Source organism: Podarcis liolepis (genome assembly GCF_965112155.1).
Source record: "Podarcis liolepis genome assembly, chromosome: 1".
Classification (NCBI taxonomy): domain Eukaryota; kingdom Metazoa; phylum Chordata; class Lepidosauria; order Squamata; family Lacertidae; genus Podarcis; species Podarcis liolepis.
The window spans coordinates 77,050,385-77,078,060 of NC_139554.1; the positions used below are offsets into that span (position 1 = coordinate 77,050,385).

The 27,676-nt window shown below is 44.2% G+C and overlaps 2 protein-coding genes and 1 long non-coding RNA gene across 9 annotated transcripts in view; 1 reads left to right on the plus strand and 2 right to left on the minus strand.

Moving 5' to 3' along the window:
• CRACR2B (calcium release activated channel regulator 2B) overlaps positions 1 to 1,706 on the minus strand; it is a 40,215-nt gene extending 38,509 nt beyond the window's left edge. For 4 of the 6 annotated variants that reach the window (XM_083477037.1, XM_083477038.1, XM_083477034.1 and 1 more), the window contains exon 1: positions 879 to 1,706. The gene's annotated coding sequence lies outside the window, so the exon portion shown is untranslated. The remainder of the gene's footprint in view (positions 1 to 878) is intronic. The other 2 variants (XM_083477039.1, XM_083477035.1) reach the window with 1 other exon arrangement.
• LOC310695903 lies at positions 1,150 to 5,367 on the plus strand. The gene is made up of 2 exons (XR_014520342.1): positions 1,150 to 1,275; positions 2,012 to 5,367. It is a non-coding gene; the product is annotated as an uncharacterized lncRNA (long non-coding RNA).
• PNPLA2 (patatin like domain 2, triacylglycerol lipase) overlaps positions 3,776 to 27,676 on the minus strand; it is a 41,737-nt gene continuing 17,836 nt past the window's right edge. The window contains exons 2-10 of one of the 2 annotated variants that reach the window (XM_083477520.1): positions 21,354 to 21,586; positions 21,066 to 21,131; positions 17,604 to 17,813; positions 16,615 to 16,675; positions 13,973 to 14,155; positions 11,989 to 12,121; positions 11,324 to 11,446; positions 9,585 to 9,740; positions 3,776 to 9,300 (exon numbers count right to left, since the gene is read on the minus strand). In XM_083477520.1, the coding sequence (XP_083333646.1) occupies positions 9,629 to 9,740; positions 11,324 to 11,446; positions 11,989 to 12,121; positions 13,973 to 14,155; positions 16,615 to 16,675; positions 17,604 to 17,813; positions 21,066 to 21,131; positions 21,354 to 21,586 (1,121 nt within the window). In that variant the 3' untranslated portion in view covers positions 3,776 to 9,300; positions 9,585 to 9,628. The remainder of the gene's footprint in view (positions 9,301 to 9,584; positions 9,741 to 11,323; positions 11,447 to 11,988; positions 12,122 to 13,972; positions 14,156 to 16,614; positions 16,676 to 17,603; positions 17,814 to 21,065; positions 21,132 to 21,353; positions 21,587 to 27,676) is intronic. The other variant, XM_083477519.1, reaches the window with a different exon arrangement.

The window sequence follows — 27,676 nt, forward strand, 5'->3', positions numbered from 1 at the left end:
AATCATAAACACATACACAAACACCTATCTGGTCTTGCTCATATGCATTTACACTTAACTTTAGCAGGCGACACATTTCCCATTATGCTTCTTTCCACACCAGGAAAAGCACCACCTGCCAAACTTCAGTGTCTCAGGCAGCTCTTGAGAGGCAACAACTGCAGTAAAGAACAATGCAAGAGTTTGACACCTGCAGTTTTCTCAGCACTGAACCGCATCCATTGCAGCTCCACCTGATGAAATTCTTCCTGTCACTGCAAAAGAACTATGCCAGCGGATTATATTTTTTTTTAAGATAGCAGGTTCAGGAGGGCTTTGCTAAAGAACCACATTACGCATTTTAGTTTTTAAAATGTGGTTATAAACAAAATAACTAAATAAAGTCACCATCTTATCGTCTAAGATTGCACTGAAGAAGTGGCTCTGTGTTCACAAAACCTCATTATCAGTTTGTTAGCGTTTATTAACACACCTAAGATGCCACAAGAATCTTTAACGTGTTTGCTAAAAGAGAATGAAAGCAGCTGACTCTCTAGAAATCTCATCGGGGAGAGGAGCCACGTAAGTAAGTGAGGTGGGTGGCCCAACACCATAAGCTTTCGTGGAATTTTCTGTCAGCCGATTAGGACGCATTCCAGCCACTGAAGGCTCCGGATACCTCAAAAGGAAGCCTTCTACAGCTCAATAATCACATCCTTTCGCAAGTAATACCGACGCATTCCTTCCAATGGCCATTATCGGCAAGCCTTTCGGGGGCGTCGCTTCCCAGCTACCTGTCCGCAGGTCAAGGCAGACCACAGATGGGGCTGCAGGTGGGAGGAGTGGTTCCTTTCCGAGGGAAAGCCGCGTTAGCCAGGTGAAGTGCACCACGAACTCACCTGGATATGTGTGTGAGACGTAGGTCGAGAGAAACGGCCCCCAAGACCCTAATAGCTATCTTCTCAGAAAGGGGGAGGGACCCAAAGTTTCCGATCGCTCCCGGCGTTACCTTATACCTCTGATCCTGAAGGCACCTGAGAAGAGACGCAGAAGGGAGGGGGAAATTTCTTTTCCTTCGCTGATGTTAAACAAAAGCCCAGCAGTCCAAAGAGTTGGGATCGATGTGCAAACAGAAAAGAAACAGAGAGAGGCTTTTCTCTTTTTTTTCCCCAACCCGGAAATGCCTGGAGAAGCCGGACTCGCCAGATGAGGGGGGAGGAAAAGAAAGCAGGGAAACTCTTCGGTCGTTGCTTGAACGTTTTTCTCTCTCCCTGGCGCGCAACGTGTTCGCAGCAGGTGCGGAGGGGCAGGGCCAGCTACCCTGGGGCTGCTTGAGGGGAAAGGAAGCTCGCCTCGTGGCCAGTTAGAGCCGCGTCCAAGCCTCTTCCTGCTGCTGCTGCCCCGGGCCCTGCCTCGAGGCGTCGAAGCCGGGCTTGCCGCCCTATAAGCGGCTACCCGCGAGGAAGCCCCGCTGAACTTGGACGGCGCTTCCTGCTGAGTAGCGCGTGGCTGGGATGAGGCGCTGTCGCGCAAGGCGGGCTGCAGCCCAGCGCGGGCCCCACTTTAGGGCCGCGCGCACGTGCAGGGCCGCGCGAAAAGTTTGCAGGCCGGTCCCCGCTTTCCTCCTTCTCCTCGGGACCAGCTAGTTGTGAAGCGGAGAGGCTCCAAGGGCCGCGGGCGGGGAATCCTCGCAGCGAAGCCGTTGGCCGAGCGCGCGAATTAACCTTGACATACCAGCAGCCCCGTCCGCGTCAATGTATTGCTTTTTCCAAGGCCGGGGTGGAAGCGGGGGGGGGGGAGAGGTTGGGCACAGATATAGCCGCGCTGGTGGCGAAATGCCTGGCTCGATCGAACAGAACAGATCCAGAGGGATTCCAGGCGGAGGAAAGGCAGCGCTTGGAGACCGCTCCCCGCGCCAGGAGCTGCCGCCCTCCCTGTCCGGCGCACGTCTGAAAGTGACGCGGACGGTATGCGGAAGCACTGAAGGGGCAGATAAGTTAAAAGGGTCTTCCTATGGCTTGCTTCTTCCTAGATGAGTGGCAGCTCCCAGAGCAGCAGCAGGGATCCTGCGGCACCTGAAGACTAACGCATGGGGCTGCGGCATAACCTGTCGTGGATTGGCCTCCAACCATTAGGACTTTTTTTTTGTTTCTTTGAACATACGGCGATCTAGTCCAGCATCCTGTTCGCATAGTGGCCAACCAGGCGCCTGCTACAAACTCGCATGCGGGACCTGAACACAAGCGCGCTCTCCGCTTCTGCTGCTGATATTCAGAAGCCTTATTGCCTCTTAGAGACAGAGCATAACCATCAAGGTTAATAGCCATTGATATCCCCCATGAATTTGTCTAAATTCCATCCATGTTGGTGGCTATCACTGCCTCCTTTGAGAACCATTTCCTTAACTTAAGGGAATCTGGGGAATCCATGGGAATCTTGCTTACATTTCTTTGACTGTTGTTAGTATCTAGGTCAAGATATCATAGAAGCATGTTACTTTTTAATGCTACCATCCATGGTAATTATTATTATTATTAATTATTATTAATTATTATTATTATTATTATTATTTACACTGCACTCTTCTGGCTGGGTTTCCTCAGCCACTCTGGATGGCTCTCAACAGAATATTAAAAGCACGATAAAACATTAAAGACTTCCTTAAACAGGGCTGCCTTCAGATGTCTTCTAAAAGTTAGATAGTTGTTTATTTCCTTGACATCTGGTGGGAGGGCGTTCCACAGGGCGGGCGCCACTACCAAAAAGGCCCTCTGCCTGGTACCCTGTAACCTCACTTCTTGCAGTGAGGGAACCGTCAGAAGGCCCTCGGAGCTGGACCTCAGTGTCTGGGCTGAATGATGGGGGTGGAGACGCTCCTTCAGGTACTTTTACGGTGCTTTTATTAAGTCCCCCCCTTTCCCCTTTACATAATCTTGTGTGTTGTGGTTTTGGTTAACAACACAGGAAAGTCTTTTATGTTGAGTCAGACCATCTAAGCTGGCTGTTGTCTGTACTGCAAGGTAGTGGCTGTCCAAGGTTTCAGATGGGGGTCTACCTATTTCCAGCCCTACCTAGAGATGTCAGGGATTGAATTTGGGACCCTCTATATAAGTGAAATGTGTGTCCCTACCACTGAGCTACAATAAGCATCTCTGGCCGATATATGCACAAAATGGTGAGGCTGGAAAGAGTGTCTTAAATAAGGGGTGCATAGATTTTGCATCTGTCCCAGATGATGCACTAACAAACCCACGAGTATCAACTTGGCCAACACAAACACAGGAGAGTCAGATGGGACCAACAAGTCCCTGCACTTTCAGAATTCACAACTGGTGATAGCTGCTCTAAACGAGAGGCCAGAATGAAAGGTTTTCTGGATGTCTGTTAAATCAGCAAAGGATCTCAGTGCAAAATACATGGTGGTTCTCCTGGATCACCTGGTTTCATGACAGACAGGGGGTAGAAAACTGAGGCAAAGGGTTGGTGAGGAGTCTAGCTGGGCTGGGTGAGTAACAAGCTATGGCTCCAATTCCTAATGGGCTCCTGAGAATAATTGGCGGCTTCCAAAGGAGTAGTTGTGAGAATGGGATGTCAGGGTAGGGTCACACGAGGCACCTTGGTGTCACCAAGCTTAGGATACCTCAGGGTCTGCCTTCCATCTTTGGATGGCCTGGCATCTCTCTCCACCTCTCCCCCCAAGCTGACTGCATTAAACAAGTTCAGCTTTCAATAGAAAGCACCACGTGATTACAGCTGCCAAGCCCAGGGGGTACAAATTAAAACACACACACCCCAGTTCACATTTTTAGGAATTATTTTATTAGGGAGGTATATCGTTTCAAAATAAATACTTAACACATTTCCAGTAAAACATGTGGAAGGGGGGGAAGCAAAGCATAACAATATCAAACATGGAACTGTTCAAGCAATGACTACTAAAATGCTCCCTAATGATAATCGCCATGTAAAATAAAATTGTTTCCTCACTAATCTTGCTGCTGCTCTGACTTCAGACAAAATATGTTACGCGTGAGCAAGTGCTAACATTGATCTATGACAGGCTGTCCCACAAGTGCACAATCACATCAGGGTAACGCCCCGCCCCCCCAAATCAGCCCAGAGATTTCTGGTCTCAAGTAAGACTAATACAAAAAAAAATTAGTTCTAAAGGTTGGGTCTTATTCTCTATTTGGCACTTTGGATTTTCTGCAGATTGCAGGTCAGGCTGGTGTGCATCACTGGAACAGAGAGGGCACAAGTCCCTTGTCACAGCAACCACAGCATCTGTGGCAATATTACCAATCCACAAGCTGCTACTGGTTGCAAGGAAACTGGATAGAGAGAGAACAGGAGAGGAATGGGTGCTGTAAGGACAGCAGCAGCAAGCGGCATTAAAAAAGGAAGAAAAGACACTGTGAAAACTTGAGAACAATGCTACACTAGCAAGATACAGGCAAGCCATTAAGGCAAGCTATTGTTCCATTGGCTTCTGGTGTAATCAGATGCCATTCTTCAGTCTGAGGAAACCATATTAAGTGCCAAGTCACGCAAAAGCTCGCACCTGCGTCACCCTATTTCAGCCTTTATCCAAAAGACTCTAAATTTGGCATTACAAAGCCTTTTCCAAGACAAAAAGTGGGAGAGGTTGGCTTCCCCTAGCTGGCACACAGCTATGGTGCATAGCTTCTTACTACTTGTGCTTAATTTACAGGTTGGTGGTTATTAGAGCCAAGACTAACCTAGACCATAGCATTTTAACATGTTTTTGTTTTTTTAAAGAAGTTAGGGTTAAAGAACATCATGGATCTCTTTTCCTTTCAAACACCCAATGCATGTCAAAATACTAGGTTTTGGCAATAAAATCTGGATTTCGTCCAACTAAAGCAATTAAAAATTAAAGCAGAAAAAAATACTGAATTTTACTTGATGAAACAAGCATTTATAACCCTGGTTATTTTCCCATCTGACCAGATGGGTTGCTACAGAAGAGGCCATATAAATTATAACATATTAGCAGCAAAACAAACACAGCAGTATAATCATTCTGCCTTAAGCAGCAACTTACTAGAAAAACCTAAATCAGTGGTTCCCACACTTTATTTCCCACTCAAAAATTGCTGAGTGACTAAAATGACCCCCCCCGCCTGTTCTAGCAACTGCAATGTGCTGCGCTAGATGCTGTGTGATTTTTAATTTCATTTCTATTGCTTCTTTTATTTTTTATATTTTAATGTATTACAATTTGAATCCCCTAGAATTCAAATTGTAAGTGTTCTTTGCATACATGTCACAGACCACCTAGATGAAGCTAGCAGACTACTAATGGTCCACAAATCATAGTCTGGGAACCCCTGATTTAAATTGTGCAAGACATTAAAAAAACAACAACATAAGATACAGTGTTGAATAAGTTAGTGGCTGACTATATATGTACACATACAAACATGTTTACTGTTTTCTTACAGGAAAGAAGTTCACATTTACATTATGATAAAACAACAGGGGAAAATTAGCACATGGCAGAACTTGGGATGACGAAGGCCATGTCTTTTTTCTGAATATTTCAAAATACAAGAACTCCCCCCCCCTAAAAAAAATATTACTTGGAGCAGACCAAATGGTACTTCACATGAATTACAAGAAGTCTCTAGCTATTATCATCTTTCTATAGGAGAGAAGAGACTTTTTGATATACAAGCACTCCTTAAAAGAAAAAAGATTCTGGGTGCTATTTCATGCTAATCACACTCAGAGCAGACCCACTGAAATCCATGGACTTGCAGTATTTCAATAGGTTGACTCCAAGAGCCCTGCTTAGAGATGCTTGCTATTATTTCATGGAAGAAGGGTGAGATAGATGTTTACTATGATGCACTCTTCATGAGCATTTCCCCCCTCCCAATGAGAATACAGGGGATCATGCAAATATTTGCATGAAACAGGTAGCAACAATTTAACAGCAATTTAACAATTTAACTCCAAATAAGGAGTTCCATTTTTAGGTAAGGCCCTCCACAGAAATGGCACCACAGACTATATTTCAGTTAAAATGCAGAGGACCTCTAAATTTTCCTCTGCACAAATAGCTGCTGTCTGCATTGTTTTCTTAACCAACATAAAACTAAACACACATGCAACATCTCCAAAGTTGAGTCCGCAGCTAGAGCTCCAAGGCAAATGTTTGTAGAGAGAACAGTAAATTCCTTGCCACCCTGTGTGTTTACATAAAGTTATAGAAGAGGGACTATTGCATTGGCTAGTGCCAAATGCTCACCACTCCCATCCTGCCTAGTCACAAAGGCTTCATACTTGAATAATTCCACGTTTCTAAACTACTTACAACATTGTTAAGGCAGGCACTTATGCTACATGAGCAGTCAATTATGAATTGGAATATTTTTCTTTTAGCGCCAAGATGGTTTTCATAACGCTACTCATTCTCAAAATCTGTTTAGCAGCTGTGTCACTCCAGAAGCTCTGCAGAGGAAAGCATTTCTAGAAATCCTAGTATTGGCCACCATAAAAAAAATGCACTACAAAGTCATAATGTCCTGACTTGAGCCCATTTCAAATCATTATACTCTGAATTTTCTTTTTTTTAAAAAAAAAGCGCCCCAAGGATGTACCTCATGGGCCTCAAAGAGTCTCATAAAGCTCAGCAGTGCAACACACCACTACTCAGATGCTTTGGAATGAACAAAACCACAAATCTATTCAATGTACACTGAGTAGTGAGATATGCCTACCAAAGAATGCCCACCCCTTTGTTCTGCAGTGGCACTCTGAATTGTATCTCTATTAACACTGCTTAACTGATATGTACTGTGCCAGCTCCCCCTGCCCCTGAATACCCCTTGGATTCTCTTTGGCATTCAACTGATTGACTGCGTTGTGAGAGGATCGAAGATGGTAGGTTAGTGTGCAAAGGAAGTCAACCTCCGCGCAGTACAGATACAAAGACTTGTTTCTCCCTGTAGCACAAACCTATCTGTGCTTTCATGGTACAAATCACAACAGGGAAGAAATATATATTTATATTATATATACAGATATATAGATATGCCCCAAAGCCAATGGAAAAGCAAGCCACAGAAAATAGTATTGCTATATGATAAGGGATGCTGCTGCTTTGCTGCCACAGCAAATCTCTGCTAGGCTACGCAGTAGCATGAACAAGGCAACAGCAGTGAAATGTGAGATAACAGTTTAGTGCTGATACAATTAGTAGTCTGTACATCACATCTGAAAGGCATCTGTAGGGAGAGGGATTCTATATAGCAGACAGGACATGTGCTGCTACATGGAGTGCTTAACCTTTAACACACACTGCAGTGAACAATTCCAGCAAGTGGGGAACTTTGCAAAAGCATTGGGAATACATACCAGATCTTTGGCTCAGAAAACTTGAGAACCTGGCAAGTAACTAAATGTCCTTCTTCTGGCTCTATGAACTATAGGGGGGAAGCCCTCCAGGTTAACCTAAGACATGAATCCCTGTTTCATTTGCAGAACAGGAACCAAGATCCACTGAACTAGCCTGTGGTACAGTGGAGGGAAACCTGTGGTCCACCAGATGTTGGACAACGCCTCCCACCTTCCCTGACCATTGGTCATGCTTTCTGCAGCTGATGGAGTCCAAAAACATCTGGAGAGTGCAAGGTTCCCCACCTCTGACACAGGTGGATAGAAAGAAGGATGTGCATTCACTTCTGACACTCTTTTCACACTGTACTGCCATCCCTTTTAGGACCTCCAGCTCCTGACCCTCCTGACTAACACCCACACTAGTCACAATTCTGTTGGGGTTGCCAGGTCCTTTCAAAAGTGATCAAATATACCACTGGCACAAAGTGCATATGGATTCCTCGAGGTTAAATCCAGTTTGGCCAGCATCAGTTTTGGCCTCCACCTTCACTTTCATTTTGTGAGTGGCAAAACACCCCTTCTCTCCTCACATGCTCAGCTCCATCTCATCAGATGAGCCACAAACCATTTGAAAAACATACACTAAGCTCTCTTAGCTCCTGCATTCTTCCTCTATCCTTCTTTACATCCTTTCTGCACATTTGAAGAATAATGTAGTAGTGTTGTTTTGGGTGGGTGGGTGGAAATAGCATCATCCAAACAACATGGAGCATCGAAAAGAAAAGAACAGCATAGCTCAAGCATACATTTAGGACTGTATTCAATTCAATTTTACTCAGATGAGACCCACTGAAATTAATGGATCTAAATTAGTTACGGCCATTAATTTCAATGGGCCTACTTTTAGTACAACCCTTACGAAGCACGTTTCAGAGCTTCTAATATTTTCTCTCTCCATAGTTAAAAAAAAAGTCCATTAGAAGAGGGTGATCCTGAGAGGAACAAGGAACTCTAGTGTTCTAAGAGTTCATTTTTACAAGTCTACATTCCTAACATCTATATTAAGAGCAGTGGCACCCAGATAGATTTGAAAGAGAATGTGGGGCACAGGCATTTAAAAAGGTGCATCAGCTGAGAGTTGAAAACCAAGGGCTGCCTTAGATAACAAGAGCCAATCTGGCAGCCAGTTGTTGTAGCCTGCCTGCTTTTCACTATTCTGTGTAGCGCAGGCAAAGATGATCTATGAGGGACTCGGCTTTCTTCAAAACAAAGACCCTTTTACAACACTGATGTAAAACAAAGGAGGTTAAAGCAAAGAAATGCCAGAGTACTGATTTGTGTCCCAATCCTCTTATCACAAACGGCAAGTTCAATATGATATGAGGCCTCTGAAAAGGTGTCCCAAGCAAAACTCTTTTCGGTTCAACCAAGAGACCAAGCACTTTTGTCACATGTGCTGGGCATTTATACACCATCATCTCTAAGAGTGTACGCAACGCCCGACACATTGCTATGGGTTTGAACACTGTGCAGCCAACAGCTTAGCAGGTGCACAATGGCTATATTGATGTAAATTCTCACTCTGCAAATGAGAAAATAAGAAGTCTCTTAGCAGGTGTTACAGCTCCATTAGGACGCTGTTGAGAGGCAGCGGCTGTCTACCCTCCCCTGCCCAAAGTGTGGCAACAAGATCAGAAAAGCTGGAGGCTTTCTTGTGTGCAGCTTGCTGGCGGGTGCCTCATCTGCAGCCCTTCTGATGGGAAGATGGACGCCTGCAGGTCCACGTTAATGCAGAACAACCCCAGCATCAGCTGGCGCTGGTACTCCTCCCATTTTGTCATAACGTCCGTCAGGGAGAGGTTACTCCGCAGCCACTTGGGCAGCGCCTCCCCATAGCCGATGCTCAAGGGGAGGGGCAAGCTTTGGCTTTTTCTGAGTTCCAGGTGGTAGTACAGCCTGAGAGAGAGAGAGAAAGAGAGAGAGGAAGATGTTTAGTTTGTTTGTCATGCTGTACTCACAAGCGCTGCTTGCTGCACTGGAGCTTCCAGGCTAGACATGGAGATACAGAGAGAGGAGTGGGGGATAAAAGATCACACATTCCCCATTGCAATTTCCCCTTAACAGTACAAGATGCCAGTGTGATGCTACCGTCACATACAAAAAGTCAGCAGCACAGGCTAGGATCATGGAAGGTGCAGGTGAGCAGTGCTCAGATTGTCCTTGCATGCCTCAATACTGACCTTTGACACCCTGGCTATCCTAGTCCTGCCCCTTCCTAGTCCCGTCATTGGCCCATAAGCAGAAAGTGCCACGTGAGCTGACTGAGGTCCAGGGGAAACTTGGAGCCTCCAGAGTCCCCAGGCTGACGGTCGTCACACTGCTGAGTTTCATTCGGTCTGAGAAAGTGAGTCAGGTGTACAAGTGAGAACACAAGCTGCGTAGAGTGGGCTGCTCTGCAAAATGAGATTCTCCACTGGCAGAATGGGCTCCGTTATCTCTCGATAAAACCTGCACCCCGCCGAGTGAAAGCTTTGTTACTCAAAGCTGTTTCAAACAACACATTTGTCTGCACAAACCATCCTGATATCTTTTGCATGTTGACAGTTGACATACAGAACTGTCCTGAGAAATTAATGTGTGAATTGGAAGATCGTAGAAAAATCATCTGCTATTGCAGGAACGAACATTTTTATAAGTCATTCCATGGAAAGTAAAGGGAAATAGGGTCCCTGTTGTTAGGTTGGAAAAATATATACGTAGTGGCTTTCTCTCCTCCTTACTTTTTAAAAAAGTTGTTGTTGTTGTTGTTGTTATTTAATTAAGCATATAAACAATTGCTAAAGTAGGAAATAACAAACAACTTGTCCCAATAAAATCATATACATTTGTCTTGCTATACAACATCTCATTTGGTTGCTCTAAAAGATCACACCACGTTTCCCTGTGAGTGTTAGGTGGATTCCTACCACTATCCAAACAATTTATATATTCAATGATTTTTTTTTTGCCATGTATTATAAAAAGAATAGGGATGGTGTTTGCCCTTTGCTGTTCTGACCTGACATGTTAGTTTCTCTGCCAATGCTATTGACCACCGACTATTATACCAAGAATCAATGTTCAGCCCAAAGCCAGTTTTCCAGCATCCATGGCTATCTCCATATGGGCAACCTCTGGCTATCTCCCCCCCCCCCCACCTTTGAGATAGAATCCAATCACTTTTTGGCAGTTCACACACAATACATTTTTGCCCACTGTCCTGAACTGCCCTGGGAACATGTTCACATACAGAAAAAAAAACTGAACCAAGAGTGAGCAAATAGATGCATTTGAAGAGGGTTGTTTGGGTTTTAAACTTAATCCAAGATAGCTCTTCAGAACACTCTGTATATGGGATGCTACTATATCTAAGTTTTACTCAGAGTAGATCTAATGAAATCAAAGACCCTAACAGGTTCATTAATTTCAATGCGTTTAACTCTGGAGTAAAACTTAGTTGAACACCACCCTTGGAAATTAGGCCTTTTTCTTTTGGAAAGAAAATTAGGCCCTTTCAAATATGTTACGTACAACATCTAAGGACTTCAGACACTTAGTTATGTTATTTCACCGTCAAAACAAAACTGGGGACTGTCAAGCCTGGGTTTTCAGTTATTTGGTTTCTTGAAAAAGAAGCGCACAGTGCTGGAATTGCCTGTAGTTTCATAACCATGCATTCGGTTACCTAGGCACAGTAACACTAAACCTTCCTGAAGAGTAAGGCACCTTTATTTTATAGAGGGCTGTGCAAAGTAAGATGACACATCTAGAACTGCCATCTTAAGCACACAAACTTGGAGGAGAGTACAAAGGGGCTGATTTCTGAATAAGCACGGTCAGATTGGAGGCCAAAGTCCCCCTGATTACCATTTATATGGCGCCAGTCCTATGGCAACTCCCAGTGTCGCAATACATAGAAAAGCAAACAAGATAATCCTACCTGGCTGAGAGATGGCTTCCCAGCTTCTTCTTGGCTTTCCTCATCAGATAGTGGCAGACTTTCCTCGTCTGCTCCTTCATCCACCTGATATCCTCAGGGACATCTGGCAGCCATTCAAGCAACCTGAAGGAGACAGGTGACCAACAGGGACACTGTTACGTAACGCAGGCCATTGCTACACTGCAAGCACGAAGGAGCACCAGCCACGTTGCAGCTTTGCAATGGTGTTCTTAAAAACAGCCTGCACAAGGGCGCCTCTTGTGACAATGGCAAGTATTCACATAAAGAGCATGCCTCCCCTTGCTAGAGTAGACCAGTGACCTTTCTCGTCCAGAATCCCATTTTCCATGGTGGCTAACTAGGTGTCTATGGGAAGCCCAGATGCAGCACATGAGAGCAAGAGTTTGTTCCTGCTACTGTTTCCCAGTGGCTGATAGCCACCTCTGACCCTGCACATAGACCTCATGGCTAGTAGCCATTGACAACCACATGGGAGAGGGTTCTTGGCTTTCAATAAATTCCCTTGGAGTGGATTTTACCCTTGTTTTATTTAGAACCAAGTCCCACAGAATAGCAAGTTCTTAACGATGCAGATAATACAGCAATCTAGGTCCCAATCACAAGCATTTCCCAAAAGCATATCAGAAACAGGATTTAGAGCATACCTGACAGTGAAGGAGAGAGCCGACTCCAGAGGAAGAGTGTATGGAAGCATCAAGGTAGAGGCCAGGCGCACAGGCAACAGGTTGGCAATGCCGGAGAACAATCCCCTCCTCTCAGCACAGGCTTCCAAGAGGGCTGGAGATGGAGACAGTGAGTTATTCCAGTCACCAATTCAATGGGGAAAGCAGAGACTGCCCCCTCTCAATTTTTAGAGGAGAAACACCTGTCCAAAATTTAGCCCTCTTGTGGCTCCAAACATCAGCCCAAAAGGCAAGGAATAAAAATACAGTATAAGACTTCGCTCAGCTCATGAGAAGCAACCAGAGGGATTTCTATTACTCTTCTTCCCCAGAGAAAGAGACCAAGCCTGCTTTGTTTGCCCCATGCCTCATTTAAAAGGTAGTATTCACTATAGAACTTGAATGCCTCTGAAACCTTCAATTCTGTTGGGCTGTATGAGTTAGCAACATGTTATTGCCAGGGCCCTGAAGGCCCTGCAGTTCAAAAACAACAACATTAACTTGTAATTTCCCAATGCAGGTGTAGGTTTGAAATGAAGTGAGGGACTTCACATGCTACAACAGGAGTGGGAATTGGAAACACAAGTCACCAACATTTTAAAAGCAATTACTGGATGTTCAGACTACTTTGAAGATCCACAAAATCTCTCTAGCCATAAACATGCATCTACTACTAAGCAGGGGGACCAAGAGGTTTGTTATAGGCGGGAAGATTGTGTCAATTCTAGAGCTGGCAGCAAATCACTTTATTCATCTCTCCTCAGCACTGATCCCCATCTTATCTGTCTACAGGCATTTCCCGACAATTTTGCTGGTTTTTATGCTTCTGTGTCTACTATCCGTTATCTCATGAGTCACCTAAGAGAAGTTCCAATAGGAAAATAAAAAACTATAGCCAGACCCTAAATCAAGGCAGGCAGCCTGTTCTTCTCAGATACCAACTTTACTGGGCAGTGGAGGTTGGAACCAGAGTTTCAAGTCAGTGCTGTGCACCAACTTCAGAATTTCCACATGCATATGTGAACACATGCACACTTTCAAAACATTGCTCAGTACACTTGTGTTACTAATGGGAAATAGAGATTTTCTGAAGTCCTGCGATATGTCTGCAGGGGGCCATGGAGCAAATTGTATCCCCTTACATTAGCCATAGGGACGCAGGTGGCGCTGTGGATTAAACCACAGAGCCTAGGACTTGCCGATCAGAAGGTCGGCAGTTCAAATCACCACGACGGGGTGAGCTCCCATTGCTTGGTCCCAGCTCCTGCCAACCTAGCAGTTTGAAAGCACATCAAAGTGCAAGTAGATAAATAGGTACCGCTCCGGCGGGAAGGTAAACGGCGTTTCCGTGCGCTGCTCTAGTTCGCCAGAAGCAGCTTAGTCATGCTGGCCACATGACCCGGAAGCTGTATGCCGGTTCCCTCGGCCAATAAAGCGAGATGAGTGCCACAACCCTAGAGTCGGTCACAACCGGACCTAATGGTCAGGGGTCCCTTTACCTTTACCTACATTAGCCATACTGCCCACCCTGTGTATTTCATGTATTCACAGTTTCCTAATTTACCTTTGGACATGGCCAATTATGGCCAACTATACAATGAAATCAATTTAACCATCATGGCTTCCTCCGCAGAGCCTGGAACGTAGTTCGACTATGTACCAGGGAAACCAAATCATCTGCACAGAACAAAATAAAACGTATGCATATGTGCAGAATCGGAATGTCTATCTTTTAGCCTCTCAACATTCCTCTTTCTTCCGCTTCTCCCGTTTTCTCCCACAAAGGAAAAAAGCAGGACATAAGTCAGGGGTGGGGAACTCGTGGCGGAGGCCCAACATCAGATGCTGCTGAACTACATGTTCCTCACCCCTAGAGCATTATAAAAGCCTCAGCCTAGTCTGTGTAATGAGGAGAGCCTTGGGTCAGACACAGACACACAGCAGCCTCTCCAACCCAAGATCATACCTTGGTTCAGTTTAGGAGGCAAGTGTTCAAGAATGTGATCTTCAGCCTCTGCCAGTGCAGCATTCTCTCCCAGCTGGTCCTCTTCCCCTGCCTCCTCCTCCTCCTCTTCTTCAGCATTCCTCACCCCGGCACCATTTTCAATAGCCAGCAAAGGGTTGGTGGGTCTTGGATGATGGAGAAGACCTGAGGAAGAAGGGAGAAGGAACTGTTGTGCTTCAACCAAAAACTTAATATGCTTTGCAGATTATCTTTCCTGACAGTGGAGAAAGTGGCAGTCACAGCCAAAAGCCACCTGCTGTCACAGAGGATATCATGTACAATAAGCACTGGACATGAAATTGCCACCAAGGCATGTGAGACAGCTGTGCAAGGCAAGAGGGTTTACAAAGCAGAGAGAAATAGCTCCTCGGGAAAAGACTCAGTGGGCATCAATGCTACACTCTTTTGGGTACCAGGTTAAAACTTATTTGTTTAGTCAGACTTTTTTTTTAAGTGCTAAATTTGTTTTTGGAACTTTTTTTAAAAAACCACAGGTATCTTAAAACAATAGATCTATGGTGGATTATGTTTTCCTTTCTTTGTTATAACTGTACACTGCAATCGGATCTGTTTGAATAAAGTTTAGTTTACAAATATTTAAAAGAATATTGTAACACGTATGTTGTACATACTGTGTGCTGTCTAATACCTAGAAGTATTGTGCAGCAGAAGTATGTTGTTTCTTGTAAAACATGCGCATGGAGGGACATTTAAATGTTAAATCCTGCCCACAAATATACCCCACCACTGCAGACTGAAGCAACGGAGTTCTAAGAACTCAGTACCACGTGGTTTATCTATCCAGGGACCTCCAACTCCCAATAGTCTGTGATCAACTCACAATATAAAAAAACTGGCAGTGATCTACTCATTGTCGTAAAAAGAATGGCAGTGATCTACCCAAAGGTGGAGCTTTTTTTAGGAAGCCAAAGTTGGTGGGAGTTTTTGGTTTTTTGTTGTTGTTGGGTTTTTTTTGCTTTTTTTGTAAGGAGATCGCTGAGGGGCCAGAGATCAACCAGGACCTACCAGGAACACCCTGTGATCTACCAGTAGATTGCGATCTACCTGTTGGACATGCCTGAAGTGGTACCTCGGGTTACAAACACTTTGGGTTACAGACTCTGCTAACTAGGAAGAAGTACCTCGGGTTAAGAACTTTACCTCAGGATGAGAACAGAAATTGCGTGGCAGCAGCGGCGCGGCAGCAGCAGGAAGCCCCATTAGCTAAAGTGGTACCTCAGGTTAAGAATGTTTTTAGGTTAAGAACGGACCTCCGGAATGAATTAAGTTTGTAACCAGAGGTACCACTGTATATGCCTACACATTCTGTAAAGTACCATTTGAATTCTAGAACTACTATACATAGCTTCAATAAGAAGTCCCAAGTGGAACCTTTCACACCTGCAACTATAAGAAATCTTTGGCTGTTACCAAGTCAATTTCCTCTCTAATTGCCTTCTCTGGGGTAGGGCAGTGGGGTTGCTGAATCATGTAATATAAGAACATAAAAAGAGCCCTTCTGGATCAGAGCAAAGCCTCATTTGGTTGAGTATCCTGTTCTCATAGTGACCAACTGTTGCCTGTTGGAAGCACACAGGCAAGACCTGAACTGCATCAATGTAAGTAGTTAACTCATGAACTGTAAGGACAAAAAAATACAGTGCACAAGATTGCTGCACTACAGACAGTGTACCACAAGGTGGCACTATAGACACAAACAGTGTGCTCTGGCCACAGCTCATGCCAGAATAATAGGCAGAGTGCTAGAGAAGCATTGTTATGCTCTTGCACAGCTTCCATTAAAATGAATTTTGTGCAGGAGAAAACCCCAGTGGATCATACCCAGTGCCATTTTGCATCTATGTGATCAAATACAAAATAGACTCTCTTGTCATATCCAACGTTTTGCTTTCATTCAGCGATTTGTGTAGGAGTATGTAAAACCTCTTGATTTATTCATAACTTTTCTAATAATGTAGAATGGAAAGGGTGCTCAAACTCAGATAAGTGGAAATACAATTGGCAATAATGAAGCTGGCTGCTGCATAGTAAAGGTAAAGGTACCCCTGCCCGTACGGGCCAGTCGTGACCGACTCTAGGGTTGCGCGCTCATCTCGCTCAAGAGGCCGGGAGCCGGAGCCGTCCGAAGACACTTCCTGGTCACGTGGCAAGCGTGACGAAGCTGCAGCTGGCGAGCCAGCCCCAGCACCGCACATGGAAACGGCGTTTACCTTCCGGCTAGAAAGCGGTACCTATTTATCTACTTGCACTTAGGGGTGCTTTCGAACTGCTAGGTGGGCAGGAGCTGGGACCGAACGACGGGAGCTCACCCCGCTGCGGGGATTCGAACCGCCGACCTTACGATCAGCAAGTCCTAGGCACTGAGGTTTTACCCACAGCGCCACCCGCATCCCCTTTTCTGCTCAGCAACAACTGGTTAGATGGGACAACTGAGGGTTAAGCATGGCCGCCAATGGATTTTATGCACAAGCAGGACACAAGGAAACTTATAAAGCAGAGAAGAAAAATGTTTTTACACAGCTTTACGTTTGCTAGAAAATTTGGGTGGGGAGGGAAGGCAAAACCTTTTGCTAAGTGCTTACCATTCTTCTTCAAGAAGTGCAGTGCATCCCTGTATCCTTGCTTGCACATGTCCCGCAGAACCTGCACACAATGATAAAGGAGAGTCAGTTATGATGATGAAAGCCTGTGTCTAAACATTCCAGTTGGAAGGGCAAGAGGGGCTTGTTTTCTGGTTACAACCATTGCTACCCCAACAGTGTTTTCTACTGCAGCAATAAAAGAGGGAGAAAGGGCAGAAAGCAAGAACGGACCAACAGCATTTGTTATGTTGCTAACTAAAGGAAGAGGCAGGAACACGGAGGAGACATGTTATGGTCTGGGCAATGGCTCTGAATGAACACCCATGGGGGAAGAAAGAAGGCCAACAAAGGAATGTCAGTCTACACCAACTGAATACAGCCCATAAGCATTTTCAAACAATTGAAGGTATTTTCAGGTCTCTTCATGTTATTCCAATGGGATTAAAAAAGGCATTCAGTGCATTCCAAAAGTTTTGAAGGCTTCTTGTCCCATCCCTTTAAAAAAACAAGTCAGATTAAATCATAGAATGAGCATTTGCCACTCCAAATTAGGCTACCTGTCTAAAGAATGGGAGTGGGAGTCCCAAGTTACATGAAGTGCATTGGCCTTTCAGTGACTTTGTTGCCTGTTTCTAAAAGGAAACGTGCAGCTGTTCATGAAACACCATATGCCCGTCTCTCAGAAATGGGTGGCACAAACACCACTGAAGCTTTATGGAGGGCAGGTTGGTTTCTATAGGTGTGTAAGCTCCATCCAACACCAGTGGGACTCACTTCCAAGTAAACATGCACAGTCTTGTGTTAGAAGCATAAGGGCTAAGACAGATGAAATGCTCTGATGAAGAATGACTACAATGATTTGTATTTAGAAAGTATATAAATTCAGGTTGCTTGAAATTCCTTCAAATGAAGAGCCATAAACAATGTTTACCATCTATGGAAGCTCAAGCGTCACTACAAAAATATAGACAATCATGCTGGGCTCTCACCTGAGGCTCTGGTGGAAACAGGGCCTTTGAAAGGCGGTAGAGGTTGCGCATGTTGAACTGAATGCTGGTATTCGTGACCCTGAGCTCATGGATGTTTGTGGAGCTGTCCCGTGGACAGATATCACTCTCCCCAGAGAAAGGGGACACCGTGATGGTGTTCTTCAGCTCATACTGTGGCAGGTTGTCAGAAATCCCTCCATCAACATACCTCTGGGAGGAGAGAAAGAATGACAAGGAATCGTTGAAGGTTTTATTATACAGATACAGTTTACAGTCTGTCCCACCCCCAAATTTCCAAACACTTATAGGCAATTACAAATGTACCAGTTCACAGTTGCTTGGCGAGTCTGGCAGGTTATAGCAGGCATATTCAGGGGATGTGAATTGCCATCAATATACTGATGACACACAGCTCCTTCTGTTTCACTGGTGCCTGGGGAAGCAGTAATGGGCTGGATGTGGGCCAAGAAACAGAAGCTGAATCTAGACAAGCATAGGTGCTGTGGTTGCACAGAGTCCGAGAATCAGCAGAACACCCTTATTCTGGAAGGGGCTGGACTCGTTTGCATCCTTTCCTGAATAGAGATAGCCTGGCCACTATTATCCATGCTCTGCTGTCCTTCAGATTAGACTACTGTCATGTACTCTTTGTAGGGCTGCTCTTCCAAAATGGTTCAGAACTTGCAACTAGTGTAAAATGCAGGGCTCCAGAGTACTAAAACAGCTGCACAGCTTGCCAATTCTCTTTAGAGCCCAAGTCAAAGTGCTTATGTTGACATTAAAATAAGAGAACTTCTCTTTTACCAACCTACCACCTGGGCCTGAAGATCAGCTAAGGAGAACCTCCTGATGGCCACTACAACAGAGGTGTTCAGTAGTGTGAGGACCCACAGTACAGCCTTTCCTGTGGCAGCTCCAAAACAATGGAACTATCTCCCTACTGAGTACTGTAGTGTCTTGCCTACTCTTTCAAGAGGGAAGTGAATACACTCCCATCCACCCCCCAGGTTTCTGGAGGTTAGGAGGCATAATACACTGAGGTCAGTGTATGGCACCCATTGTCACCTTACATTATCCTCTGTTATTTTAGTTTGTGCTGAGTTTATTTCATATAGATGTTTCAATTGGCCTCGGAATATGCATTTGTGCATTTTAATATGTTGCGCATCCCCCCTGTGACTTTATGATAAAGAGTAGTATCAAAATATCTAAATAAAATGAGTGAGATCCATAGGGTGACGGCAACCAGTGAAGATCCCTAGGCCTTCTACTGACATACCCACTGCCTACCTACATTAGCTGGAAGGCAAGCACTTCTGAACTATTGCTTTACTTATTAATTGTTCGATGCATCTGGCCCAACAGGGCTTCCTGCTTCAGAAAGCCGGCTTTTTGCTGTGAGGTATTTGGGAGACTCTTGGGTTGCAATGAGACTGGCTAGAGACAGAGGTGAAGGCTCTGCTGGCTCTAGCCTTATCTGCATGCATAGACAGGGCTAAATATGTTTAATCTAGAGGAGAGGGATGCTTTGAGTTTGGATCCAAACTAAAATAAGACCAGGGAGAGGTGATGAAGCAGGCACATCTCCAAAACAAGACATACACCCCCCCCCAGCTGTTATTGTTAACAACTTTATGTAACAAAAGCAATAAATAAATAAAGCTAGCCGTCTATCGGGGACCTTTCGCCTACATTCCAGTTCGGAACAAACTGTTCATGCCAACCTTCTCCACAAACCCCACCACTCTGCTCTCTACCAGACACTCCTTGAGTTCACAACCTCAATTTGATTTAGTGCCGTTGCAAATGGGCTTTTCTTAATACCACTCAGCCAGACCAGAATGGAACAGATATCAGGAGAAAAGGAAAAACAAAACCCTTTGGTGCAGCTACCTTTAAACAGTTCACTGTGGCTTGTTCTGACATGACAATAAACCATGGCTTACTGCAGGAATAAGCTGATGTGTTTCAGGCTTGCGCCATCTTCCTTCCCTTCTTATTCTCCAACACGGCTGCAAGGAAACTGGAAGCCTTAACTTCCGATTTCAATTAACAACAGCTTAGCATACTATTAAAAGAACTGTGGTCAACTGAAACAAGCCACCGTAATAAAACTATGGTTTGAAGTTGGCTCCTTTTGACAAAGCGTAGCCACAGCGTGTCAGCGTTCAGACATTATGGTTTGTTTATTTTACTATTTATTTTCAATAGTAAAATGGCCAAAAAATAACATAGAAATGATAAGTAGCATTGAAAAGTATGTAAACAAGCCTAACCAGGGTTCAGACATTATGTTTAACTGCAGTTAGTTTAAGGCAGGGGTAGGCAACCTAAGGCCTGGGGGCTGGATGCGGCCCAGTCGCCTTATAAATCCGGCCAGTGGACGGTCTGGGAATCAGCGTGTTTTTACATGAGTAGAATGTGTCCTTTTATTTAAAATGCATCTCTGTATTATTTGTGGGGCATAGGAATTCGTACATTTCCCCCACCCCACCCCAAATATAGTCTGGCCCACCACATGGTCTGAGGGACGGTGGACCGGCCCCCTGCTGAAAAAGGTTGCTGGTCCCTGGTTTAAGACAACACCTCCTCACAGCTATGCTGTCAGAGAAGAAAGGGTTTTTTTCAGGAGCTTCTGCCTCACTTCCCTGAGCCATAAGTTGTGGTTTAATGTTATATATGAAATAGTCACATGGGGCTTCTCAGAGAAAGCTGGGCCAGAGGGTTTTTCCTGCCTTCCCCAGATTTATTGCCCTTTGGCCTGGGTGGTGCTGCGCAATCTCCAATTCCAATGGCACTAAAGTCTAAGAGTTCAAGGAAAGGGTGCTGCTGCACTGATAGGCTGTGTGTGCTGTGCCCTCAACAAGAGTGCAATTAGCTGACATGCTGGCTTATTTGCTGCTAGACACACACACACCACCCTCGATGCCTGAAACAGGACTGCATGAAAACAAATAATCTCAAGTTTGGGGAAAAACAAGAGGAAAAACTCCTGACATCTACTACTGTGCTACACAGATCTATTTTCTTAAGGCAATATTGTTGGCACCCTTGTCAGGCGCTGGATAAAACACAGCTGCATATAGCAGGGAGTTTCACCACTTTACGCAAGTCATGACAGACACATATTAAATACCCATTTTATAATCTGAAGATTATGACTAATACAGACTTTGTGGCTTCAGCATCAAGCAAGATACTCCCCCTCATCCCTGCTCCCTTTGACTTAATAGTCTGCCTGATGTGTCCCTGGGATGATGACACGATGACTAAAGCTTGTGGCTTAAGGCCGTCAGTTCCAACAGGAATGAAAATGAGACAATCAGTAGCAAGCCACTTCTTCAGCTTTAGCCCTCTATGTATAATACGGAGACAGCAACAGCCAACCTTGCAAGGATCACAGCGTGACCTCGTACCAAAGCAAACAATTTTGGAAGCCCAAGTCCACGATGGCTTACTTACCACTCCTTGAAGACTGGGAGGGATGAGGCCACAGTACACTGGGATGAAAGTGCTGCAAACACATGCCTGAGAGAGACAGGAAAACACATCATGAAACCTAAATAACATGCGGGGGAGGATTTATGTATCCAGAGCACCAAGTAAATATCATCTGATGGAACAAGTGATAGCTACAAGACAGCCTTTCACCATGAAAGCATAGTCAAGTCAGGTGTCCCAGTCCCTGGTGGCTGGGAACCTACAGATTCACATCTAAAGCAACGAGGCAGTCATCATGTTATTACTTGCCTGGATAAGCTCCTCTTTGGAGCTGAACTCCGATAAGATGACATTCTCTCCATCTGAGACCCGCGTCAGCGAGATGCCCAAGCGTCCACTGGCCACCTCATGCCCGTTGTCTGGCAGGGTCTTGTATAGGCAGGTACGGATGATTTTCACTAAGTTGAAGGAGGGGTGCAAGGGGCCAAGAAACCTCTTCCGAGCCTCCTTAGAGACATGGATGATGTTTGCACCAGCCTCACCTAAGGTACAAGAGAACAACGGACGTTAGGAGGGCGCTGCTGCATGATACTAAGCTAGCAGGCTTTGCACTTTAAGGCACTCTAAACAGCAGTTATCTCTGAAATGCAGGCATCACAATGACTGGCGGTTTCAGAATCACAAAACTATGGTACTGCCGAGAAAGAGAAACGGACAAAACAGCTCACGGAAGGCTTGTCAGTGACTGAAAGGACAGTTAGAATTTGAGTTTCAGCCTTGTTATATTCTGTCAGCAAACACTGTTGTTTTAATGGTGGTTTTTAAATTACAGAATGGCAATGCCCTTTGTGCCATTTGTAATAGAAATCATGCACTTAAATAGTCCTGAGGAGGAAGTACACGGTTCCCCAAACAGGTTGCACACTGCAAGAAGCCACAGCCACTAAGCAGTTTGTTGCAGCATGCACCCATGTTTCAAATGTTGTAATTTTAGTATAGTGAGTAACTTCTGTTTGCCAATCTAGAGCTTCATTGGGAAATGACCTCACTGCCATAAGCCTTTCCCTTATTCCCCGCCCCCCATATCCAGAGTTGTTTACCTTCTCATGCAGTTCCCCCTGCTAACCACAAAAATATACTCAAGGTTAAGTATAAAAGAAATTGTAATTGAGTAGATTGAGTAGATTGGAAGTCAAACACAAAGGTGGGGTGAAGGGTTGGTGGATGGTGATGGGGAAAGGAACTATTTGTGGGATTGAGTGTAAGTTTGAACATTTTTAAGGATTGTATGAAATGTATGTTTGTATGCTTGTATATGTGTATTAATGATGAATTTAAATTAATTAAATAAATAAATATATTTTTTTTAAAAAAAAGTATAAAACAAATCTACCATGTTATAATAGGCTATTCTATTTTTTCTTCTATTACATGATTACTGGTTTTCAAACTTGGATACTGCACATCTATAGGATACCATCTAATAAAACAGCCAGCAGGAATTATGTGGCTTAACTATGTCTTAGTTCTTGAAACATAGACTCATCATGAAACCAGCAGCAATCTGGCTTATTTGTTGTTGCACCACAAAACCCTACTGCACCATATTCACTACCTCAAAATATTAGTCAAGGAACATTTAAATTGATGCAAATTACGACCAGAAAATCATAAACATTAACTGGAGAATAATTTGTTACTTCTGCTGTGCAGTGGCGTGCTCACATGGAATATTTCAGAGCATCTGGGCTGGCCCAGTGCATCTCGGGGAGCTTAGCATTCCAGGTGTAAAAATAATAAAACTTCTATGGTCCCTTACTGGCAGATGAAAGTTAAGTGTTGAAATAAGCCTCCATTGTGGATTTTTAAAAGAGCACTATTGGATTAAACCAGACTATTCCAGTCTAGCATCCCACTCTCACAGTGGCCAACCAGATGCTAATGGGAAACCCACATGCAAGACATGTGTGCAACAGCACACTCTACACTTGTGTTCCCCCAGCGACTGGTATCCAGGGCAAACGGCTTTTGATACTGTTATCCCAGTATCCCATAACTCAGTTATCATGACCAGTAGCTGTAACGATCAGTCAGGGATGCTGAAGTTGTATCCTGCATTGCAGATCCTGCACTGAGCAAAGATTCTAAGATCGTTAAGTGGGTGTTGGTCCACAATAATTCTTCATACTACCAGGCCTAAAAGACACTCCCCCAGTACACACACACACACACACACATACACAATAAAATGAATTTCAAGTGCTTTGACTTCCACATTCCTCTACTGCTCTGATGTCAATCAAAGGATACTGCAGCGTCACTCAGCTACAGCAAATGCAACACTTTGGGATATTCAGTCCTCCACATTCTATTATAACTGACAACCTGGCTACGGCACTCTTTGACTCACATTGGAGCGGCTGAGGAAGTGGAAGCCAAAATGTTTTGCTATAATAAATTTGATCAGTTTGTGAGTCACTGTAATAAATACATGGTATTAGTGACTAAATCCATCCTTCCATGATTCAGAGCGAACTTGTCTGAAGTACTGTGTGAGATACTGCCACCAACTTTGATACACAAACCCCCACAAAGGAAGACGGATTTCCCCAAAGAGAACTTCTTAAGCTTGGCAGCAACACAGGCTTTGATTCAGTCTTCAGAGTTCTGTTGGACAGGAGTGAACTGGGCAAAACAACAACAACCCAGCAATTCTTTCCCTATTGAGACGGTTCCACTGCTCTATCACGTCGCTCCAAAACAGTCCACAGTTGTGGAAACAAAAGCTCAGCTGCTTCATTCTTAACTGTCCCAGCGATCTGCAGTGGGTCAGAGGCTGACTTAGTAGAAAAACAAAGACTCCCATTTTCCCACTTCCTCTCTAGGGCATGCCAGCCAGAAAAACTTGCAAAGGCAAAGGGGGTAAGGGAGAGACAGTGGGCCGAGGGACTAAAAGCTGTCAGATTCAAATTGCCAGAACTCACAATGAACCTAGACTGATTTGTTAGCACTTGTGTTCACCTATCTGCCACCCTCATATCTTGCGGTAGCAAATTCCTTAGTTTATCTGCACTATATGAAGCAGTTATTTCTTTTGTCAGTTCCATATCTCCCACCATTTGGCTTTGATGGATTGCCATGGCTTCCAGTATTGTTGGAAAGGAATAAAAACTTCTGTCTGCCTTCTACACACCATGCATCATTTTATATATCTCTATCATATCCTGTCTGACCCATTATTTTTCTAAGCTAAAAAGCCCCAAATTGCCCCTGACCCTGGAGGTACATCAGCCACCATGACTAGCAGCCATAGCCTGCTCCTCCTTTGATTCCTGTAATAGAGAATTGCTCTTGGTATCCCTCCTGGAGGAGACCGATTTTAGGGAACAACCAAGCCCTTGAAATATACACTAAAAAAAATCTCCTGGTTTTAATATATATACCGTATCTATTTTAATGTTTAGATTAGTTGTACTTCTAGCCTGTTTTTCACCAAATAGCCCCAGGGCAGCTTAACAAATATATAATTAAGGTAAGTACGTACAGCTGCACAATTAAAAACAAAATAAGAACCACAAAGACAACTGACAACAAAACAATAGCAAGAAACTGCAGTGTAGGAGTGCTGATATTGCAGATTAGAGATGTAGTCAGAAAATGTCAACTGTTTTCACAATCACAGTTTTTGGTGCTGACAACCCCAATATCCTTTCTTAGGTTTCTAGCGAGAGCACATAAAAACCAGCAGATTGTGCTCTGCTTTTCATAATGCTGCCAGCAAATATGCAAAGTGAGTAGCACCTGAAACAAAATGTTAACAGTGTGTAGTGCTTCTGTTTATGGGTGCAGGTTCCAGAATATTCCATTCTACTACCCCTCACAAAAAAGTCAGTATTTAATGGCCATTGAGAATGCACAGTGTTCACTGAGTTGCTTTGGTTCCTGAAGATTTTTTGCAATTCTTAAAATCTTGAGGCTCTCCAAAGCCTGCTGATTCCATGCACAAGGGAAGGTTAGTGATGTTTTGGCTACATAAGGATCCAAACTTGGAGAAGTGAGGATGCTGTGAGTATATGTGGGAATGAGCACTGCACACACACCATCAACTACATGAAAACTGACCAGAAATACTAGCAGATATCTAGAGGAAAGCTGCTTTTAAAACTAGTTTTCTAATTATGGGTACAAAAGAAGGAGAGATGAAATAAGTCCCAATGAGTTTCTTTAGAGTGGCTGCACAGAAGCTGTGATGCTACTTTGCCTTTGCTGCCCTGGACCTACGAAGACGAAAAATAATCTACAAAACAGTCTACACTCTTATTTTGCAGTGCCACTAGGGTCATGGGCAACATTTGGAAACTGACGTGGCAAGGCATCACTGAGGCTGGGACTGTAATTATTTAACTCCCCAGGCACATGTACACTTTGCACTCTTAAGCACTGGGTTGCAGGGGGAGAGAGGCAAGCCTTCCCTAAAATTAGGGAAAGCCAGAAGCGAAAGGAATAGCTCCTCTTCAGCTGACCTTTAAGTCCTCTAGAAGGGGGTCCTTACCAAACATATCAGTACAGTTCTTATGCATAAAATGTGTCCTTTACTTGTTTAAAAGCAAGAACATAGCTGTGTACCTTGAAAGTGCCAAATAACCTTTAAGGGGGACATGGATAGAGTGAACTTCAGACTTCCTAGAAGAGAGATTCAGCTTGGATGCACTGCCAAGGAGAGTGGACTTATTTGGATAGACTCCAAAGTAGATGACAGCAGTGATGATAGTTGAGCATGTGCTATAACCTTATGAAATGCTATGTATACACACTCACACACTTTAACAGAAGAAGGCCACCAGCAAGCTGAGCTTTGGCAATGCTAGATAGGATTATTAATGGGAATTAGAGAACTCACACTAGGGTGCTGAAGGAGAGGGAAGGTGACTCCTATTGAGGGATCACAGTAATAAACATCCTTAAGCTATTATCTCCAGTTCCTAGCATAAGGCTGGTAGAGGATATAAAAGATGGGTGCTCTCAATTTGTGTGTATGCCCAATCTCTCTTCATCCCTCATCCAGGGAGCTATTCAGCTAGGCTTTACTGGAGCAGATCTACTTAACTTAATGGACCCAACTTAATCATGTTTATTAATTTCAGTGGATCTTCTTTAAATAAAATCTAGCTGAATACAACCTCCAATATTTTGGTCAACCATCTCAATATTGTTTATTATATGCTCTTCATTGCAATGCAGCTCCAGAGAGGGTTACAAATAAAATACAAATTTACATTATACTACAGTGCCTTAGAAAACAAGGCCGTTAATTACAAGCATAAAAAGAAAAAAAAACCCACATCAAGCCTGACACTAATATCCACCAAAGTCCTGAGTGAATAGAAAGGCTTTTACCTGGCACTGGAAACTAACGAAGTGGGGCTTTATTTTTCTGTGGAAACTTTCCATTTCATAAATTCTTAAGTTCACAATGAACAGATGCCAATTGCAAATACAGTATTAAGCAAGCTTGTTACCTTTCTTTACTACGGTAAGTACAAGAAAAACAAATATGCTAAATTAGACCACTCTCTAGGGCAGGCATCCCCAAACTCGGCCCTCCAGATGTTTTGGGACTACAACTCCCATCATCCCTAGCTAACAGGACCAGTGGTCAGGGATGATGGGAATTGTAGTCCCAAAACATCTGGAGGGCTGAGTTTGGGGGTGTCTGCTTTAGGGCATCAGAAAATTTCCCAATTGAAATTACCCTAATTGTATTTTGATTCTTGAAAAAGAAATCCAGAAAACCCAACATCCCCAACATCACTGCAGGAAACCCAAGTGGTGTAAGCTCCAGTCACATCTCAGAGGGATTCCAAAGCTGGGGCACCAACCCAGAGACAGCTTGTCACTGCATAACAAGCTTCCCACAGAGGAATTATAGCTAAGAGAACCTCTGCAGCAAATCTCAACAGTTAGGCAGGGCTGTACAGATGGAGGCCCTATTCCAGACAACCTAACCTTAAGTTGTGTGGGGCTTATAGCCATGTTTGTTTGGGGTGCTGCTACATGACCCCCACATACAAGCTGCCCTGGTTCCCACCAGACTCTTCTCCCCTCCTCCATCTCCATAAGCCCTCCCTGCTGGTGCCCAGAAGCTCTAATTTGGGGAAACCCTGTAACTTCTCATAATCTCCCAATACTTAAACCAACAGAACCAAGGTGGGGAACCTTTGATCCTCCAGATGTTGCTGAACTAGAGTTCTCAGCAAGCATAGCCAGTGGCCAGGGTTGATAGGAGTTGTAATTCAGCAACATCTAGAAGGCCAGAGGTCCCACACCACAGCAACAGAGAGACACAAAACAATTAGAAGCACCACCAGCTCTCTTCCCAGGAAGGGTCAATTCGACCTGCAAAAATATTCAACTCACAAAAGCAAAGCAATTCAAATTAGTGGCAAATAAGATTTATCTGCAAGCAAGAGATGGCATAGCTACTGACAGTCATTCTGAAAGCCCCGGTTCTTCTTGGGGAGGATCCATCTCAGAGCAAAGGGCACTAGCTAAAGCCAGGAACATTCCAGCTTCATTAGGTATTCCATTACAGACCAACACAGAGGGCATTTTAACATGTGAGGCTTAATAAG